Below are 18,720 nucleotides of genomic sequence, written 5' to 3'. Positions count from 1 at the left end.
GCCTCCCGAGGGCGGGGTTAGCTGGCGGGGCGGGGCCTTCCGGGGGCGGGGCTAGCGGGCGGGCCTGCGGGGCGGGGCGAGCCGGCGGGGCGGGGCCTTCCGGGGCGGGGCTAGCGGGCGAGCCGGCGGGGCGGGGCTCCCGCAGGGCTTTCAGGCGCGCCTCAGGCCGCCTCTGCCGGGTCCTCGAGCGGCGGCGCGACGCGGGGCAAGATGGCGGCGCCCTGCTGGCGAGCCGCGCTGCTGGGCAGTCGGCGGTGGCGGGGCTTCGGCACCTCGGGTGAGAGGTCTGAGGGGGGAGCGGCCTCGGAGGGCCCGGCCCGGCCCTGCCCCTGGGAGCCGAGCCCGCGGTCGCCCTGGCCTCCGCGGACCGGGCCGGAGCCGGCCTGACGTCCCCTGTCTGCCCGCAGCTCCCCTGAGCCGCCGGACCGCCCCCCTGGGGCCGATGCCCAACGAGGACATCGACGTGGGCAACCTGGACCGGTTGGAGAAGTACCGAAGCTTCGACCGCTACCGGCGCCGGGCGGAGCAGGAGGCGCGGGCCCCGCACTGGTGGCGGACCTACCGGGAGCACTTCGTGGAGAAGCCAGGTGCGGCCGGCTGGAGGAGGGGCGGCGGCCGCCGGCCTCGGGGGGCCCCCAGCGCGCTCCCCGGGCTTTGCCGACCTTTGCGCACACCGAAGGCGGAGATGTGCCTACTCCTGAAATCCTTTGCTGACACCCCCATCCCCGGCTTAGAACCCCCCTCCCTGTGCACCTAAAATACTGTGTGTGCACGCCGCCCCGACCAGGCTGTCTCCTGACTTTCTTTTCACTACTTTCATCCCAAATTCTAAGCTCCGTAAGAGCGGGGTCCTGCCAGTCTTGGTCACCATTGGCTCCTCGCGTGCGCTGAAGGCTTGGCACCTGGGCGGGCAACGCTTTGCTGAACAAGATTGAAAGCCTTGAACCAGGTGACTAGGACGCCTGCCCTTGAGGAGCGCACACTTTACTGAATGGAGCCCTGTTTTTGGTGGTGAAGGGCCCTGGCATGGAATTCCTACCACTGATTTAAACACGTCAATGTCCCAGGAGTGACTTCCCTGAACTTCCGTTTTCTCAATTGTAAATTAAAATAATTGGATCCGGGCCTCCTTGGTGGTGCAAGGGGTTAAGCACAGCACTAAGAAGCAATCCACAGCCTCTGCAGCACAAGTTTGATCCCCAGCCGGCCAGGCAGAAACCCACATGGCGAGGCAGACCTCTCCTGTCTCCCCGCTGCTCCCCTCAGCAGTGTATTTCAGTGGATCTGCCTGTTCTGCTCCCCACTCTGTCTCTGGTGGATCCTCTCACCCCCCGCATCTCTGGCCTGTACCCCAGCTCTTGTATGCATAAATAAATAAATCTTTAAAAAAAAATGGATCTATGCCACAAAAATTCTGTGAGGATTCACAGTCCATTGGAATTCTCAGACTAAAGCCGTCCATGGTGAAAGGTCAATGCATCGTATTATTGCTGCCTAAAAAAAGGGGAAAGTTTTGGATTAAAATTTTTCTAGGGCTTGTGGGACCAGCGGCACTGGCATTGCCTAGGAGCTTGTAAGAAATACTGAGTGCCAGGCCCCACCCTCATCTGCTGAATTAGAGTGTAAATGGCTGTCCAGTAAACTGTGAGACATGCTTCTAGCTTCAGGTATTAGTTCTCCATATATGTTTCCATGGTCAGCTGTGAATGAACTTGACATGATCCCAACTATAATTGGGATGATCACCTGCCTCCACTTCCCCTGACCTATTCACACTAGAACTTGGTCTAGCTATCGATAAGAATGAAGTCTCAAATTCCAGCCAGTGGGCTTAGCACTGGACCATAACCAGCAGGTGGAACAGACCGCATGATGTGTTTGTTTGGTGGATTAAAGGGAGAGCTTTAGCAGCACAGCCTGGGCAAGTGAGAGGGCCCGGTGGGAACAGTCAGCTTAATGGGGACTTGAACCTGCTTTCTCTAACATGCCCTTCGCCCCCCTCCCAGATCCCAAAGACAAGATTGACATCGGGCTACCTCCGCCGAAGGTCTGCCGGACCCAACAGTTGCTGGAGCGCAAACAGGTCCTCCGAGAGCTTCGGGCCAATGTGGAGGAGGAGCGGGCTGCCCGCCTTCGGACAGGTAAGCTCTCCCCATGGAGGGGCCCCGGTGTCCCTGTCCCACCCTGCATCCCAACTGCCATCATGCCTTCCCAGCAAGCATCCCACTGGAGGCTGTGCGGGCCGAGTGGGAGAGAACCTGCGGCCCCTACCACAAGCAGCGCCTGGCGGAGTACCATGGCCTCTACCGAGACCTGTTCCATGGTGCTACCTTCGTGCCCCGAGTGGCCCTGCACGTGGCCTACGCTGTGGGGGAGGACGAAGTGATGCCTGTGTACCACGGCAATGAGGTCACGCCCACTGAGGTAACGGCCACCTGCGCCCCTCCCCGCCCCGCGTGCACAGCCCTCCCAGAGCAGGGCCACAGGCAACTCCTTTTGGAGGCATTTATAGGAGTGGGTGAGGGACACAAGCATGGCCGCTATTGTGCAACCAGATTAGGGGTTTTATTCTGTCTCTTTGGGTTCCCGGTAAACAAAACCATGGTAATTGCAAAGAGAGGAGCGTAGAAAGAAAGAAACGCTCTCCGTCTTGTGTTCTCCGGGACTGCCCGCGTCTTCGAGCTCCCGTCTGTGACACGTGGGCCTTCTGGGGGGCGGGGGAAGGTGGGCTTCCTGGCGGCAGCTGCAGGAGCTCTTCAGTGAGCCTCTTTGCCTTGTGAGGGGCTGTCGGGAATATGTGGATCGGAGTGGGCGCCCCTTCCTCCAAGGCTCCCTCAGACTCCTGTCCTCCAGAAAGATCTGTTTGCAACCACTTTTCTGACCCTGGTGGGGGCGATGGGTCCCCCGTTCCCTCACCAGGCTGCCCGGGCCCCAGAGGTGACCTATGATGCAAACCTGGGCTCCCTGTGGACGCTGCTGCTCACCAACTTGGGTAAGTGTCTGGGACCCACAGGGCCTGCTGCCTCCCTGACCTCCCATGAGCCAGGGCCCCGGGGAGCCGGGGGTGGGGCCGGCTAGAGTTCCTTAGCTCCTTCTAAGGGACAGGGTGGGGGGCAGCCGAGCCCAAGGTCACTGGGTGTGTTTGTGCGCAGATGGACACCTGCTGGAGCCGGATGCCGAATATGTCCACTGGCTGGTGTGAGTCCCAGGCGTGGGGTCAGGGGCCTTGGGGGAGGTCCTGGTATCCTGGAAAGAGCCACATGTGAATGATCCAGTCTTGGCTGCACTGGATCAACCACAGAATTTTTTTTTTTTAATTTATGCATACAAGAGCTGGGGTGTAGGCCAGAGGAGGGGGTGGGGTGCGGGTGAGAAGATTCACCAGCGACAGAGTGGGGAGCAGAACAGGCGGATCTACTGAAATATGCTGCAGAGGGGACGGCGGGGAGAGAGGAGAGGTCTGCTGCGCCCTGTGGGTCAGCTCCCTGGCCAGGGATCGCAGATAGCTTCAGAGCGCTGAGACTAAACCCCTGGGCCACCAGGGAGGCCTCAACAACCACAGATTTTTAATTAGCCTCTTACCCCTTCCTGAGGATGTCAAGGACCTATGGTCCAATAGCTGAAGACAGAGCCAGAAGCAGGAGCAGCCAGTGGCCACTCCCACAGGCCTCTTGGCCTCACTTGTAAAACTGGGGTTATGCCACCATATGCCTTACCACCGAGGGCCTCTGTGACCCCTGGAAACTCTCACAGGCCCCAGCTGGGCTGCCTTTTATTTTCCTGGTGGCCTTTGGCCCTGAGCACCAGTCTGGGGGCTAAGGGATCCCAGCTTTGGGACTTTGGGTCATCGTGGCCAGTGACTTGGAGACTGGTTTCTGTCATTTGTGTTCAACCGCAGTTGGCAGCCTGAGCAGCAGGCTCCCTTTGGAGCTGCATCTGGGGCAGGTACACTGGCCATCCTGCACCGGGCCAGGCCAAGCCCCTAGCAAGCCCCAGAGCCTTCAGCAGACACAGAGGGAAGCAACCCAAAGGTGGCGGCTCTGCAGCCCCAGCGGCTCCTCAGGGCCTAGTAAGCTGGCTGCTCGGCTCAGCTCGCCTCCCCGGCCGGAGCCCACTGCTCCCTCCGCAAGCCCGCAGTTGATCCGGGGTTCACAGAGCTCCAACTGCGGCTGAGCGCATTTCCCGGGAGCTGTGTCAGCCTCCGAGGAGTACCCGGTGCAGAGGCTCCTGCTGCCACCTGCCTCGGGCAACCATTAACAGACTTTTCCTCCCACCAGAACCAACATCCCGGGCAGCAGGGTGGCCGAAGGGCAGGAGGCCTGTCCCTACCTGCCCCCCTTCCCCGCCCGGGGCTCCGGCTTCCACCGCTTCACCTTTTTGCTCTTCAAGCAGGACAAGCCCATCGACGTCTCTGAGGACGCCCGGCCCTCGCCCTGGTAATCTCCGTCTCTCCACGTGCACCCCCAAGCTCAGCCACTTCCCGGGCTTGCTGGTTCTTGCTCAAGTCTCTCTCAAGACAAGCAGAGGGTCGTTGTGCTAGGCAGGCACTAGGGGCTTCTCAGCACTGCCTGTGGAGGTGGAGGGGGGTGTGGGGTGCTGGGGGCCCCGCTCCATTCTCAAATGCTCCCGCTTTTCTCACAGCTACCAGCTGGCCCAGCGAACCTTCCGAACTTTTGATTTCTACAAGAAGCACGAGGAAGCCATGACTCCAGCCGGCCTGGCCTTCTTCCAGTGCCGCTGGGATGACTCGGTCACCCACGTCTTCCACCAGCTTCTGGGTAAGAGGGGTGCGAGGCTGAGCTCAGACTTCCTGACCCTCCCCCAGAAGCGCCTCTGGGAGGGCGCCGCCACGGGCCTCCTGGGCGGGCTGGTTGGGCAGTCCTGCCCTGGGCCCAGCCCAGCAGATGAGGGAGAGGGACTCGGGTCGAGGGGCGCAGGCCAGCAGCAGTCACACCTGAGCTCCCTCTTCCTGCAGACATGCGAGAGCCTGTGTTTGAATTTGTGCGGCCGCCCCCTTACCACCCCAAGCAGAAGCGCTTCCCCCACCGGCAGCCCCTGCGCTACCTGGACCGGTACAGGGACAGTCACGAACCCACTTATGGGATCTACTGAGTGGCAGAGCGCCCCCTACCTCAAAGTGAGTGGGCCCGGCCTCCTGAGCCCCCACCCGCGTCAGGCTGTACATGCAGGAACAGAAGACACGGCTCGCCAGGGCCCTGCCTGAGGAAGCCTCGGAGCCCTCCAGCAGGACCAGGGCTCTGGAGTGAAGGGGCTGGCCCCTCCGGGGGGAAGCAGGGGTGGGGTGTGAATAAAGCTGATTTTTGCTGGAGCAGGTCTTGGTCTGTGTTCTGGAAGCAGCAGGAATCCCTCTGGTGAGACCTAGGGACGTGTGGTGGGAAGAGGGCCTCCTCCCCCCGACCCCCCACCAGGAAGTGACCCCTCGCCTCTGCCTCCTGAGGATGTCATGGGCCCTGTGATCCAGGGGCTGAAGACCAGTTCAAAAGAAAACACTAGTGTTGGCCCCAGGCTGCTCCCACAGGCCTCTTGAAAGTGAGTTGCCAGGGCCTCCCTGGTGCCGCAAGGGGATAAGACGCAACCTATGAAGCTATCCGCAGCCACTGCAGCACAAGTTCAATCCCCAGCCAGGGAGAAACCCACATGGCGCAGCAGACCTCTCCTGACTCACCTGCTGCTGCCTGTTCTGTTCCCCACTCTGTCTCTGATGAGTCCTCTCACCCTCCACACCTCTGGCCTGTACCCCAGTTCTTGTATGCTTACATAAGTAAATGGTGAAAAAGTGAGTTGCGAGCCTCCCCCATGGTGCAGCGGTTGAGCGCTGGGCTGCGAAGCTGCCCGCAGCCTCTGCTGCGCCGGTTCAATCCCCGGCCACCGATGAGGGTCCCACATGGCGCGCAGACCTCTCCTGCCGTGCCTGCTGCTCCCCTCAGCAGTATAGTTCATCAGTCTGCCTGTTCTGTTCCCCGCTCTGGCTCTGGTGAATCCTCTCACCTTCCAGCGCTCCTGACTGTACCCAGTGCTTGCATAAATAAATAAAATCTTTTAAAAAAAAAAGTGAGTTGTCCCCCCCAAGCAACAGCCCTTTGTGCACAGCATGGTGGAGGCCTGGCCCGCTGGGTGGTGCTGGCACTTTCCTCCTCTAGGGGAAGAGGCCGCCTAGGAACCAGTCAAGAGGTGAGGTGGTCCATGTGCCTTTTCCAGAGGAGAAAGTCCTGGTTTTACAACACGGAAGACATAATCCCTGCTGCGTCACCGTGAACCCTCACCACGAGGCCGGTGTCACGAGTTAATGCTCTCCTCCCTCCAGCCCCCGCCCAGCCGCGCTCGCCCTCCCCAGCCAGGGAGCTGGAGGCCAGGAGCCCCGCTGGGCCGCAGGAACTGTGTGTTCTCTCCCAAAAAGTGAGGTTCCACTTTTTGGGCCTGTGAGCAAGATGCTCTCCCCAGCAGCTAGCCAAGAGGCCGGCCAGGGATTCCAGTGCAGTTGAGGTTGTGTGGGGTTTCCATTATGGGGGTGATGAGTAAACCTCTGCTGACTGGTCTCTGTCTCTGGGTGACCAGACATTTCCATCTCACTGTTTACTTTAAAAGCACCAAAATAAGGCCTGGCCTTGAGAAGGGAGACACCCCAGTCTGGCAAATGCCTGAAACTGGGCTGGAGGGGAAAAAGTGGAGGTGCGCGGGGTCAGGAGGGAGCCTTCATGGGCCTGCTCAGCGCCCCTTGCTCTGCCTGCCCAAGCGCGGGGGGAGATGCTATGGAGAGGTGGTGCTGGGACCAGGGGCCGGGGCTGGAAGAGGTTCGTGGTGGTTCTTAGGCAGGAGGCCCCGCGGGTTCCTGGGGGCTCCTGCGGCCCTGGCCTCCTAGAGGTGAGGGCTGTCCCCGCACAGGAGCTGGACTGAGGGTCGAGGGAGGTCCCAGAGTTGGCCTGGGGTACCGGGAAACAAGCAGGGGTGCCGGGAAGCAAGCAGGGGTGCCGCGGAGCCCAGGGGGAGCGCGTGGCCGAAAGGAAAGCGGAACCGGCCCTGGGGGGTCACGGGGGCAGGTCGCCGCCGGCGCCCCGGCCTGGCCCGCGCCCCGCCCGCCCCGCCGCGGCCCCTTTAAGCGGCGAGGCCCGGGCACCCCGCGCGCCCCGGCGCCCTCTCCGCCATGGCGGCGCAGCAGCTGGAGGAGCGGCTGAGCTGCGCCATCTGCCTGGGCCTCTTCCGCGAGCCGGTGACGCTGCCCTGCGGCCACAGCTACTGCGCGGGCTGCATCCGCGGCTGGTGGCGCGCGCGCGCCCGGGAGTGCCCCGAGTGCCGCCGGCCCTGCGCCCCGGCCGCCTCGCCGCCCCGCAGCCTGGCGCTCAGCAGCCTGGTGGAGGCGGTGCGCGCGCGGCGCGGCGCGCGGGGCGGCGGGAGCCAGGTGCCGGGGGCCGGGGGGCGTTGCGGGGCCGGGAGGCGGAGGGGCGTCGGCCGGGCCCACCGCCTCTCCACCCCCGGGCGGCGCCGGCAGCTTCAGCCCCGGCGGCTGGGGCGCCCTCTTCGCGGGTCAAAGGAGGGGGGTCAGAACAGACCCTGAGCCCGGAGATCTGGGAGCTGGCGACAGGCCTGCGGGAGGGAGCCGCGGGGAGGACGGGGGTGGGGTGGGGTGGGGTGGGGTGGCGTGGGGGGCGCCCTTCCCCGGCCGCAGACGTCAGAGGGTGCGGGCACAGCGCGCAGGGGCCCCGAGGTGGAGGCCCCGCGCCACGGGAGCGCAGAGCAGCCGCCGCTCCGGGATGGGGCTCAGGGGAGCACGTTCTACAAAGCAGCCGAGTTTTGCTCCGAGGCGGGGAAGAGAGGGTGTTAGCGCTTCAAAGGGACTTAATCCTCCACTGCGGGCGCGCAAGGTTCATGACGGGCGCATCTACAAGGGAAGGGAAATGAGACAAAGTCTTAAATGCGTCCTACGGGATCCGCCGACCTGGGAACCCAGTGGCACTCCCAGAGCTGGCCTGAGAGCTGGCCGGGCGCTGGGAGCTGGCGGAGAGCCAAAAAGGGGACCCCCCCCCCCACCACCACCACCAAAGCCCGTGTCTGGTTTTATACCCACCAGGCTGCTTCACCCCACCCTCAGGTCCCAGCCACCTTCCCTCTGGTGGTGACGGGATGTGTCTCTGCCGCTGTCCCGACGCTGTGGTCTGGGGTGGGGGTGGCGTCCACAAGCCTGCAGGGGATTGGCTCAGGACATCCTCTCCCCCTAACACTTGGGGCTGTGTGGTGTTGGGGAACAAGAGCACCTCAGGGACAGTCCCAGGGAGCCCCCTGGGACCTGGGAGTCTGCCCTCCCTCCTAAAGCCTCACATCTTGCCATGTTGGAGGCAGAAGGGACAGGACAGAGCACACGCTCTGGGTGTAGAAAGTTCTCATGGCTTTGACCACGTGATCAGAGATGAGCCGGTCCTGGCCTCAGAGCGTTGCTGGGAGGGGAAGCAGCGCAACAGGCTCTCCAGCCCCAGCCCAGTGGGGGGAAGGGGCGGCTGCAGGGAGAGGTGGCCCCTGGCGTCAGGGGCGCGCCCCCTTGAGGCACCGGAAGGCCGCACCTGCACGCCAGAGGCCCGCCCTCTGCCCAGGCGCCACCTGCTCCGGGTGGGGAGAAGACCGTCTAGTCCCCTGGGGTGTGACCTGGTCTCCCGGGTGCGTACCGAGGGGCTGGTGCGGGCCCGCTCTCCGTCTCGCCTGGGGTGGGGCACAGAGGGGGTGTCTAGCACCTGCAGGTGTTTGTTGACTGACTGGGGGGGTCTTCACTACTAATTCTGGCCCTCTTGTTGCTTGGTCCCCGGTGGGCACGACAGACCCAGCTGAGAGCAAGCCTGGAAGTCACCCAGCAGCAGACGGCCGAGGCCGAGAGCCAGCTCCAGGAGCTGCAGCAGCGAAGCAGCCAGATCCAGGTGCGAGCGAGGCCGTGTGCGCCCCCCAACACGGTGCTCCGCGGTGTCCTTCAAGCAGCCCCAGCTGGACGTGGGGCCTGGGTCGTGGGCGTGAGCTACCTTCAACATCCCTCCTGGCAGCAGTGAGGGGCCAAGTGGGGAAAGACTTTCCAGGGACCCCATATTCCCACCCTTCAGCCCAGTGGGCGGCCCTGACCCCTGGCCCGTCTTCCCCCGGGGCAGGGCCCTGGTGACCACCAGCTCTTCCTGTGCCCACCCAGAGCTCGGCCTGCACCATGGCCTCCATGGTCTCCAGCAAGGTCACCAGCCTGCTGCAGGCGCTGAAGAGATGGGAGACTTGGGCGCTGGAGGACATCGAGGTGGCCAAGACGCAGGCGCTGGCGCAGGTACAGGAGGAGGAGCAGCGTGTGCGGGGCCACCTGGAGGCCCTGGCTCGCTATGACCGCAGGGCCCGGGACCTTCTGGAGGAGTCGGATGACCAGACCTTGTACCAGGTACCAGGCCTAGGGCGGCAGGTTGCGGGGACTGGTGTCCCCTCTGCTGCCTGGGCCGACCATGCTGTCCCCGGAACTCAGGAATTGCAGCTCCTTGTGCATCCGGGGCCTCTCGGGCCACTGTCTCCCCTGCAGTGGGACGAAGAGCAGCACGTGGGTGGCCTGAAGGAAATGCTGAATCAGCCGTGTGGCCGCCTCCTGACCGAGGCCAGCAGCCCCAGGGTCCCAGCTGAGCCTGCAGACATGCTCTCCAGCAGTAAGGCTGACCCGAGATCTCTCCCTACCCTTGTGGCCCAGCTCCCATGGGGGGTAAGAGTGGGGTCAGCCCCCCAGGACCACCCCTCCCCTTCACCCTATCACTGCTTTGTCCCCTAGAGGCCCCAGGTCCCCCTGCACCAGTCCGGAGCCCGGTCTGTCCACTGAGGAGGAAACTCTGGCAGAGTAAGGAGACTCAGCTGGGTGTGTGTGCACACGCGTGTGCACTGAGCGCACAGATGTGGCGCGCAGGCTGTGACCGTCCAGCCCAGAGTGACTGCTTCCTGCCCCCTCCCGGGTCTGGCCTGGCCCTGCACAGCTGTCGAGGGGGGCAGGCCTTTCACACAAGGCCGCTGCGGCCCGTGCGGTGTTGAGATTCTGGGCACACAGACTCGGGGTCCTCCTGATTCTTCCCCTTCCTCCCAAGTCGGGGACACTCTGTGAGCCTCTATTTCCTCATCTGTGCACTGAGGCTAACGGAAGGTCCCGCGCCGAGGCCGCTGGGGAGGAGAGCGCGGTGAGGCGGTGCGGCTGCCGGGGCCGCTCAGCCGCTCGCGCGCCTGGTGGACACTTCGTCCCAGCGGTGGAGCTGCCTCCTCTGGGGACAGGAGGGGGGCCGTGGCTCCCTGGCACTCAGCTTCGCTCCATGTCTCCCCGACAGATTATCGCAACCTGACCTTCGATCCAGACAGCGCCAACCGCCATTTCTACCTGTCCCGACAGGCCCAGCAGGTGAAGCACTGCCAGAAGCCGCAGGGCGCGGCCGGGCCAGGCAGCTTCGAGCTCTGGCAGGTGCGGTGTGCCCAGAGCTTCCACGCCGGGCGCCACTACTGGGAGGTGCAGTTGTCCAACCACTCGGTGACGCTGGGCGTCGCCTACCCAGACCTGGCCCGCCGCAAGCTGGAGACCCACACAGACAACATCGGCCGCGGGCCCAGCTCCTGGGGGCTGTGCATTCAGGAGGACCGAACCCAGGCCTGGCACGACGGCAAGGCCAAGTACCTCCCGCGGGTGTCAGGGCGGCTCCTGGGCGTGGACGTGGACCTGACCTCCGGCTCCCTCACTTTCTACAGCCTGGAGCCCAAGACCCAGCCCCTACACACCTTCCACACTGTCTTCACGCAGCCCCTCTACCCTGTCTTTTGGCTACTCGAGGGTCGGACCCTGACCCTCTGTCACCAGCCCGAGGCCAAGCTCCCTGCAGAGCTCCAGGATGAGGCTGTGAAGGAAGGCACGGAACCTGGTGGCGCTGTGGGCCCGGCACAGGTGCCACCAAACCCGGGTGCCGAAGAGCTGCCCCAGCCCCTGACCTGCGCACCTGAGGCCACGGCTCCAACGGGAATCGCCTCCACGACCAGCGCAGCGCCTGGGAGCCCTGGTGCTCCGGAAGAGGGCGCGGCAGAGTGTGTGGCAAAGTGATTGTCCAGTCAGCTCTGTGCAGCCCGCAGACACAAGGGGGCTGTGGAGACCACTGAGGAGTCCTGGGGAAATTTGATACTGGTCTTCCCCCTCCTCATCTTAGTCTGTTTTCTTGTCCTTTTTTTTTTTAACCTTAACATTTTGATATATTTTAATTTGTTTTTACATTGCACAGCCTTTTGATGGCAGAAAAGACCATTTATACAATGCATTTTTTTTTAATTTTTTTAAGAAGTGGGGTATTTTTTTTTTAATTTTTTTAAGAAGTGGGGTATAGGCCAGAGTTGCAGGGGGTGAGAAGATTCACCAGAGAGAGCAGGGGGCAGAACAGGCATATGCACCGAAATCCACTGCTGAGGGGAGCAGCGGGTGAGGCAGGAGAGGTCTGCTGCGCCATGTGGGTGGCTCCCTGGCCAGCTGGGGATTGAACTCGCACTGCAAAGGCCATGGACAGCTTCACGGCCGTGTGCTCAACCCCTTGTGCATTTTTTGATTTAATAAACATTTTTCATGTCATTAAAAATTTTCCCAGACTGATCATGTTATAAGCAACCCTTCCAACGTTGATCAGAATGAGTAGCCACGAATGACGTTCAAATTCTTTGATTTGGGGCTATCAAAACATTGTTGCAAGAGATGTGTAACAGGACTCTTTAGCCATATTTATGGCTGTGGACTTGGGCTAAATTACCTAAAGTGTAAAATAAAAAAAAAAAAACACCTTTTTAAATTTTTATTTTTTTTAAAGACTTATTTATGGATGCATACAAGAACTGGGGTGCAGGCCAGAGGTGCAGGGGTGAGAGGATTCACCAGAGACAGAGCAGGGAACAGAACAGGCAGATGGACCGAAGTATACTGCTGCGGGGAGCAGCAGGCGAGACAGGAGAGGTCTGCTGCACCGTGTGGGTAGCTCCCTGGCCGGGGATCAAATTCATGCTGCAGTGGCTGCGGACAGCTTCATAGTGCTGAGACTTAACCCCTTGCACCACCAGGGTGGCCCTGGCTTTTTATTTTTTTAAGCAATACTGTGGTCAGACAGAATCATACATGAGGTGCAGGATTATTTTCAGGTTGCATTTTCTGGGTCTAAATTCTTCCTCCTCCACAAGATTACTTGTGTGACCTCCGGCAAGATATGTAACCTGTCGGGATTCCATTTCCCGTGCTTTACCACAGCCCCTGCAAGGGGAGAGGAAAAGCGGGCAGGAACATGCTCCCATAGGGCTCAAAAGTGCCAGTTACCCTTTTCCCTTAGCTGATCATTTTAAAGGGAATTCATGTATTGTACAAACAGCTTTAAAGCTAAAAGTGGAAATAAAATTAACAAAACGGCACCACCCTGATAAGTCACTTTCCCAGGCCTTCCTCCCAGGGTGGCAGATGACCCCGACCAGGCTGCGGGGAGGGGAGCAGAGGCAGGCTGGGTCTCATGCCCGAGTAACCCCCAACCAGCAGACTCCCCTCACCCTTCCAGAACCCTGCGGGTCTGAGGTCTCAGCAAGCCCAGGCAGCCTGGCGGCCAAGCCACGGAACTGGGTGGTGCTGACGCCTGAGCCTCGAACTGTTCCTGGGTCTTGGCAAACAAGGGACTGTCATGATCAAGTGCTTCTTGTGGAAACCAACGTATGGAACTCATTACCCGCCTTCCTGCCAAGCGGGGCACACCCAGGCCGGTTCACGTCTACTCCTTCAGCCCCGAGATCTCTCTCCCTCGTTCCTGCATGCCTGCGTCTTAGCAGTCCACAGAACCTGGCCTAATGCGATGCCAGCCAACCCATTAGTCACTCAAGAGTGGGTCACAACTCTCCCTCCACATTTAATAGGAGCCTCCCTGGTGGCCTAGGGGTTAAGTCTCAGGCTATCACCTTGAAGACACTGGGCTGAGTTCGATCCCCGGCCAGGGAGCTACCCACATGGCGCAGCAGACCTTCTCTGTCTCCCCGCTGCTCCTCTCAGCAGTGGATTTCAGCAGATCCGCCTGTTCTGCTCCCCACTCTGTCTCTGGTGAGTCCTCACCCCCCCCCACTGGTCTATACCCTAGTTCTTGTATGTATAACAAATAAGAATAAATCTTTAAATTGCACGGTGGCGGTATAGCTTACAAAATAGGATAAAATGCGTGGCTTTAAGTGCATCGTTGGATGAGTGTTGACAGTGCCTCCACTTGGGGACCCCTGCTACACTCACAGCCCAGTGCCCACAAGTGTCTGCTGACCTGAACTAATTTCCTCAGACAAGGGACTTGGGCCAGTGCATCAATTTCCCATGTCAAGCTTAGAAAAGCCCAAGTTCCCCTTGGGGTAAATAGAGTCGCTAAGAGGCCTCAGCAATTCTACCCGCAGCCAGAAGCTCAGGACCTTTGCTGGGTGGGTTGGAGGGCCCTGGGGCAAAGGTGCTGACCTGCCAAGGTGGGCTGCCTGCCCCTCCCGGGCCCCAAGCCTGGCCAAGGGCTGGAGGGGACGTGGACTCCTCCTTGGCCTCCTTCCAGCGAGCCCCCCTCGCGCTCTCTGCCCCGCGCGCTCTGTACAACCCTTTTCAGCTGCGCCTTCCCTCAGGCGCCCTGGGAGGGGCGTTTGCCCCTGTAGGCCCTCCCCGTCCAGAGGGCGGGCCCGTGGCGCTGCCCGGACGTCTGAGTCGGGGACTGGCGGGCCGGACCCTTGGCCTCGGTCCCAAGGGGTGGCGCCGCGGCGCGAACGGCCCCCGGTCCCTCCCAGGCGGGAGCAGAACAGGCGGTGCCCGCGGCGGCCGGGAGCTATGGACGGCAGCGGGCCCTTCAGCTGCCCCATCTGCCTGGAGCCGCTCAGGGAGCCGGTGACTCTGCCCTGCGGCCACAACTTCTGCCTGGCCTGCCTGGGCGCGCTCTGGCCGCACCGAGGCGCGGGCGGCGCGGGCGGACCCGGCGGCGCGGCGCGCTGCCCGCTGTGCCAGGAGCCCTTCCCCGACGGCCTGCAGCTCCGCAAGAACCACACGCTGTCCGAGCTGCTGCAGCTGCGCCAGGGCTCGGGCCCCGGCCCGGGCCTGGCGCCGGCCCCCGAGCCCACGGCCCCCAGCGCGCCGCCCAGCGCCCCGGAGCCGACGCCCAGCGCCCCGGAGCCGTCGGCTCCCTGCGCGCCCGAGCCGTGGCCCGCGGGCGAGGAGCCGGTGCCATGCGACGCGTGCCCCGAGGGCGCCGCGCGCCCGGCCGCGCTCTCCTGCCTCACCTGCCTCGCCTCCTTCTGCTCCGCGCACCTGGGCCCGCACGAGCGCAGCCCCGCGCTGCGCGGACACCGCCTGGTGGCCCCGCTGCGCCGGCTGGAGGACAGCCTGTGCCCGCGCCACCTGCGGCCGCTCGAGCGCTACTGCCGCGCCGAGCGCCTGTGCCTGTGCGAGGCCTGCGCCGCCCAGGACCACCGGGGCCACGAGCTGGTGCCGCTGGAGCAGGAGCGCGCGCTCCAGGAGGTGGGCCCAGGGCGCGCGGGCGGCCGGGCGGGCGACAGGCCCCGCGGGGCGCGCGCATCCTTCCCGGCTTGGGTCTTAGTTTCCTCCTCCAAGCTGAGGGTCTATGAGGCCCCGTCCCCCCTGACGGGGCCGTCGGTTCGCTGTGGGATCTTCTGCTCCGTGGGAATGGGGAGGTGGGAGCAGGGACCGACCGGTGAGAACTCGGAGGACCGAGGGCGCGCGGGACCTGAAGCGGGAGCGGGCGGGAGGCCGGCTGCGCAGCGCTGGTGCCGGTCCCGGCTCGCATCTGCAGCGGCTTTGGATGGGTGTGGCAGGCGCCCGAGCCGGCGAAGGGTGGGCCGCGCACACAGACGCTCTGTCCAGCGGCCGCGGGTGTCGGGGGCCTGTGCAATCTCTGCCGCTCCCCCCCCCCCCCCCCCCTGTTTCCTTTGGCCTCCAGCCGGGTCTTGGCGCCTCTGGCTTGGGATTTTCCGTCTCTCCTGCCTGGAGCAGTGACTCATAAGGCCCAGGGGATTTGCCTGGAATCCCCTTTTCTTGGGCCTGGAGTGGGAACCCTTTGGGAACAGTGCTCCCCTGGACAGCTGAACCCCGGCTTGTGCGCCCCCCGCCCATTCTTTGCCTCTTTCCCAATGAAGGGAGTTCTCAAACGAGTGTGAACAGCGCTGAGGGCCATGGCCGATGCTGTGCTTACGTCTGGTCAGAGGGGAGGGGCGTGCAACCCGCAGCTGGCCAGCCTGCACTGTCCCTGGGCGCTGGGGATGCACCTCTGGCATATTAGGGGACATCATGGCCACTCCAGGTCCCCCTCATGCACGGACACCAGGTCACCCCTCGCCTTGGAGAAGCCTGGAGGCCCAGCTCAGGGCTGGCCCTGTGCTCACGGAGGGTGTCCTCTGCAGGCTGAGCGGCCCAAGGTCCTGAGCGCCGTGGAGGACCGCATGGACGAACTGGGCGCTGGCATCGCACAGGCCCGGCGCACGGTGACCCTCATCAAGGTCAGACACCCCTCGCCTCCCCTCCTGCATACCCCCTCCTCCTGCCACAGCCGTGTGGTGCCATTCGCGGCAAAAGGGCCTGGGCTGGGGCCTGTGGCACCAAGCGTGTGCAGCCCCCTGACCTGGCAGAGATCCAGGGCAGCTCGGGCTGGTTCCTCCGTGTCCCCAAGAGGGCCCTGTGGGAAGGTGGGGTGTGGGGAGGCTGGGGCCAAAACAGTGACGCCCCCTCTGTCGCCCTGCGCAGAGCGCCGCCGCAGCGGAGCGGGAGAGAGTGAGCCGGCTGTTCGCGGAGGCCGAAGCCACCCTGCAGAGGTTCCAGGCCGAGGTGCTGGGCTTCATCGAGGAGGGCGAGGCCACCATGCTGGGCGGCTCCCAGGGCGACCTGCGGCGGCAGGAGGAACAGCGCAGCCGGCTAAGCCGCGCCCAGCACAACCTCAGCCAGGTCCCCGAGGCAGACTCAGTCGGCTTCCTGCAGGTGAGGGCCGTGCTGACCCCCTGAAGGCCGGGACGAGACAGCTGGGGTGCCTAGTCTGGAGGCTGTGCCAGGCTCCTCGCAGAGCTGCCCTCACCCCCGCCCCCCCAGCCAGAGGAGCTGTGGCCACAGGGCCTTAATAGGCATTTGTCTGGCACAGGAGCTTCTGGCCCTCAGGCTGGCCCTGGAGGAGGGGTGCGGCCCGGGGCCCAGTCCCCCGTGGGAGCTCAGCTTCACCCAGTCATCCCAAGCTGTTCGGGCTGTGAGAGACGTGTTGGCTGCAGCCTGTGCCAGCCAGTGGGAGCAGCTGCGGGGGCTGGGCAGTGACGAGGACGGGCCTCGGAAGCCAGGCATGGAAGGTGGGTGCACCCCCCACCCCGTGACTCACCCTTCCCCAGGCTCCCTGCACAGGCCCCAGGCCTGGTGCCCATTCAAGAGTGGAGGATGGAAACTGTGCCTGGCGCAGGGTGGGACCCAAATCCTGCCAGTGGCCAGAGCCACCACCCTGTCGTAGCCAGTCGCCCATTGGCCACAGCCTGGGGGCAAAGGGAGTTCCAAGCCCCAGAGGGGCTGAGGCCCGTAGAGCAGTGGTGCCAGCCTGCATGGGCCCAAGTGGCTTGGGATGTGGGAGGAAAGGGCCAGAGGGGGGTGGGGGTTGCACGTTCAGAGGGGATAGACATCCGGCAACTACAGAGCCCCCCTCACTGACTTCCCCATCCCCGGCAGACGCAGAGCTGCCGGACCCCGACAGCTCCGACCCTCTGGAGAGTGAGCCCCCCAGGGATTACTTCCTCAAGTGTAAGTGGACTCCACGCACCCTGGGCTCTCCTGAGGAGCTGGGCCCGACCCAGTGCCTGAGGCCCTAGATTCCCCTCCCTCGCCCCTGGGGTGAGCTAGGCAGCGTGTGGGGTACTCTCCAGCCAGCTGAGCTGTGCTGGCAGCACAGGGGGGAGAGGCAGAGCCCGGGCAGGTGGGCGCCCAGTGGGGAGCCTGGCCCTGAGCCCGGCTCCCCCTCCTGCCCTTGGAGCAGTTGCCTACATCGTGGACCTGGACAGCGACACCGCAGACAAGTTCCTGCAGCTGTACGGGGCCAAAGGGGTGAAGAGGGTGCTGTGCCCCATCAACTACCCTGAGTCGCCCACCCGCTTCACCCACTGTGAGCAGGTGCTGGGGGAGGGTGCCCTGGACCGGGGCACCTACTACTGGGAGGTGGAGATCATCGAGGGCTGGGTGAGCGTGGGAGTCATCACCGAAGACTTCTGCCCGCAAGAGCCCTACGACCGGGGCCGGCTGGGCCGCAACCCGCACTCCTGCTGTCTGCAGTGGAACGGCCGCAGCTACTCCGTCTGGTTCCATGGGCTGGAGGCGTCCCTGTCCCAGCCCTTCTCGCCCACGGTTGGGGTCTGCCTGGAATACGCCGATCGCGCCCTGGCCTTCTATGCTGTGCGGGACGGCAAGATGAGCCTTCTGAGGAGGCTCAAGGCCTCCCGGGCCCGCCGGGGTGGCGCCCCAGCCTCCCCCATTGACCCCTTCCAGAGCCGCCTGGACAGCCACTTTGCCGGGCTCTTCACACGCAGGCTCAAGCCAGCCTTCTTCCTGGAGAGCGTGGATGCCCACCTGCAGATCGGGCCCCTCAAGAAGTCCTGCATATCTGTGCTGAAGAGGAGGTGATGCTGGGGGGCACGCCCCCCCCCAGCTGTTTCAGCTCCCAGGAAGCTTGCTTCTCCGTGCTCCCATGAGCCCCAGGGAAGGCACCAGGCTTGGAGGCCCCCATATCTCCAGCCTTCTCACTTCTAGAGGCCTCTGCCTTCCAGACAATGGGGCTTCCACTTCTCAGGGAGGAGGCCCACCCCGGATCCCTTCCGGTGCCCCTCAGACCCTGTCTCCCTATAGCCTCATTTCAGGGAGAGGGCGTGTGGCTGGGACAGATCCAAGCTACCCCATCCTCCTGTTCCAGGTTCCTGAGACAGTGCCTGGCATACAGTAGGTGCTCAATAAACGTTGATGGAATGAACGACTCCCTTTTCTCTCCTCCGCCCACCAAGAATTGCCAGTACCTCTCATCTTTCAAGAGCTGGGCTTGAAAGGCAGGAGATGGGAGCCGAGGCCATTGGTCCTAGGATGCCAGTTGGGAGGGAAATGCTGGTTGAGAAGGAGAGGGCTAGGATGGGGTCTCTACCCTATGGGCCCCCCACTTTCTGGTTCTGGGCAGGTCCCACCTAGAGTCATTCTGGCTGCCCGAATGTTTGCTTTGGTTGGGCTGGTTCCCAGGGGCTATTTTCATCCCGTTCCGGGCCGCCCTGTGGTCTCTGTGCCCAGGAAGAAATGCAGACGTTGCCCCCAGAAAGCAGGGCACGGCTTCGGGGCGTGGGCAAGCTTGAGACCTAGAACTTGTGTCACACACGCACCTTCTCAGCCTGGGAAGGGATGTGGCTGCCGTCCCCGGGTGTGGCTGGAGGTGAGAACATCCACAGTAAAAATAATGGGGTTCGGATGTTAGGGTTTGGCGCATGGGGTTCTTGGGTCCCTCTGGGAAAGATTTCAGCAGTTGCCCCTCCGCAGCACCGGCCAGCTTCTTCGGGAGAAAGACATTCGCTTAGACACTAACAGGCAAAGGTTTATTCAGAAAAAGAGACACCTGCATAGACACAGGTGGGCCGTCTTGGGGGCAGGAGCTGCATTTTGCAAAAGCAAGGGGTGTTTTGTACAGTGTTCTTGCATGT

At 63.1% G+C, this 18,720-nt stretch overlaps 3 protein-coding genes across 3 annotated transcripts; all 3 read left to right on the top strand.

Annotated features, from left to right (window-relative positions):
• Positions 1-186: 186 nt before the first annotated feature.
• Positions 187-5,862, top strand: MRPL38 (mitochondrial ribosomal protein L38). Its single transcript, XM_037494170.2, has 9 exons — positions 187-277; positions 408-587; positions 2,007-2,141; positions 2,216-2,424; positions 2,920-2,992; positions 3,153-3,198; positions 4,278-4,436; positions 4,642-4,778; positions 4,976-5,862. Exons 1-9 carry the CDS (start codon positions 211-213, stop codon positions 5,110-5,112), a joined length of 1,143 nt encoding a protein of 380 aa, XP_037350067.1. The 5' UTR covers positions 187-210; the 3' UTR covers positions 5,113-5,862.
• Positions 5,863-7,162: 1,300 nt separating this feature from the next.
• Positions 7,163-12,019, top strand: TRIM65 (tripartite motif containing 65). Its single transcript, XM_037493338.2, has 6 exons — positions 7,163-7,228; positions 8,826-8,921; positions 9,182-9,415; positions 9,497-9,671; positions 9,791-9,856; positions 10,332-12,019. The coding sequence occupies exons 1-6, from the start codon at positions 7,163-7,165 to the stop codon at positions 11,087-11,089; spliced, it is 1,395 nt and encodes a 464-aa protein (XP_037349235.1). The 3' UTR covers positions 11,090-12,019.
• Positions 12,020-13,844: 1,825 nt separating this feature from the next.
• TRIM47 (tripartite motif containing 47) lies at positions 13,845-18,720 on the top strand. Its single transcript, XM_037494394.2, has 6 exons — positions 13,845-14,530; positions 15,430-15,525; positions 15,770-16,000; positions 16,158-16,356; positions 16,724-16,795; positions 17,028-18,720. The coding sequence occupies exons 1-6, from the start codon at positions 13,847-13,849 to the stop codon at positions 17,666-17,668; spliced, it is 1,923 nt and encodes a 640-aa protein (XP_037350291.1). The 5' UTR covers positions 13,845-13,846; the 3' UTR covers positions 17,669-18,720.

This window comes from Talpa occidentalis, unplaced genomic scaffold (assembly GCF_014898055.3).
Source record: "Talpa occidentalis isolate TD23 unplaced genomic scaffold, MPIMG_talOcc4v2.1 talOcc4.7, whole genome shotgun sequence".
Lineage (NCBI taxonomy): Eukaryota > Metazoa > Chordata > Mammalia > Eulipotyphla > Talpidae > Talpa > Talpa occidentalis.
This window is presented reverse-complemented; position numbering and strand designations above follow the sequence as displayed.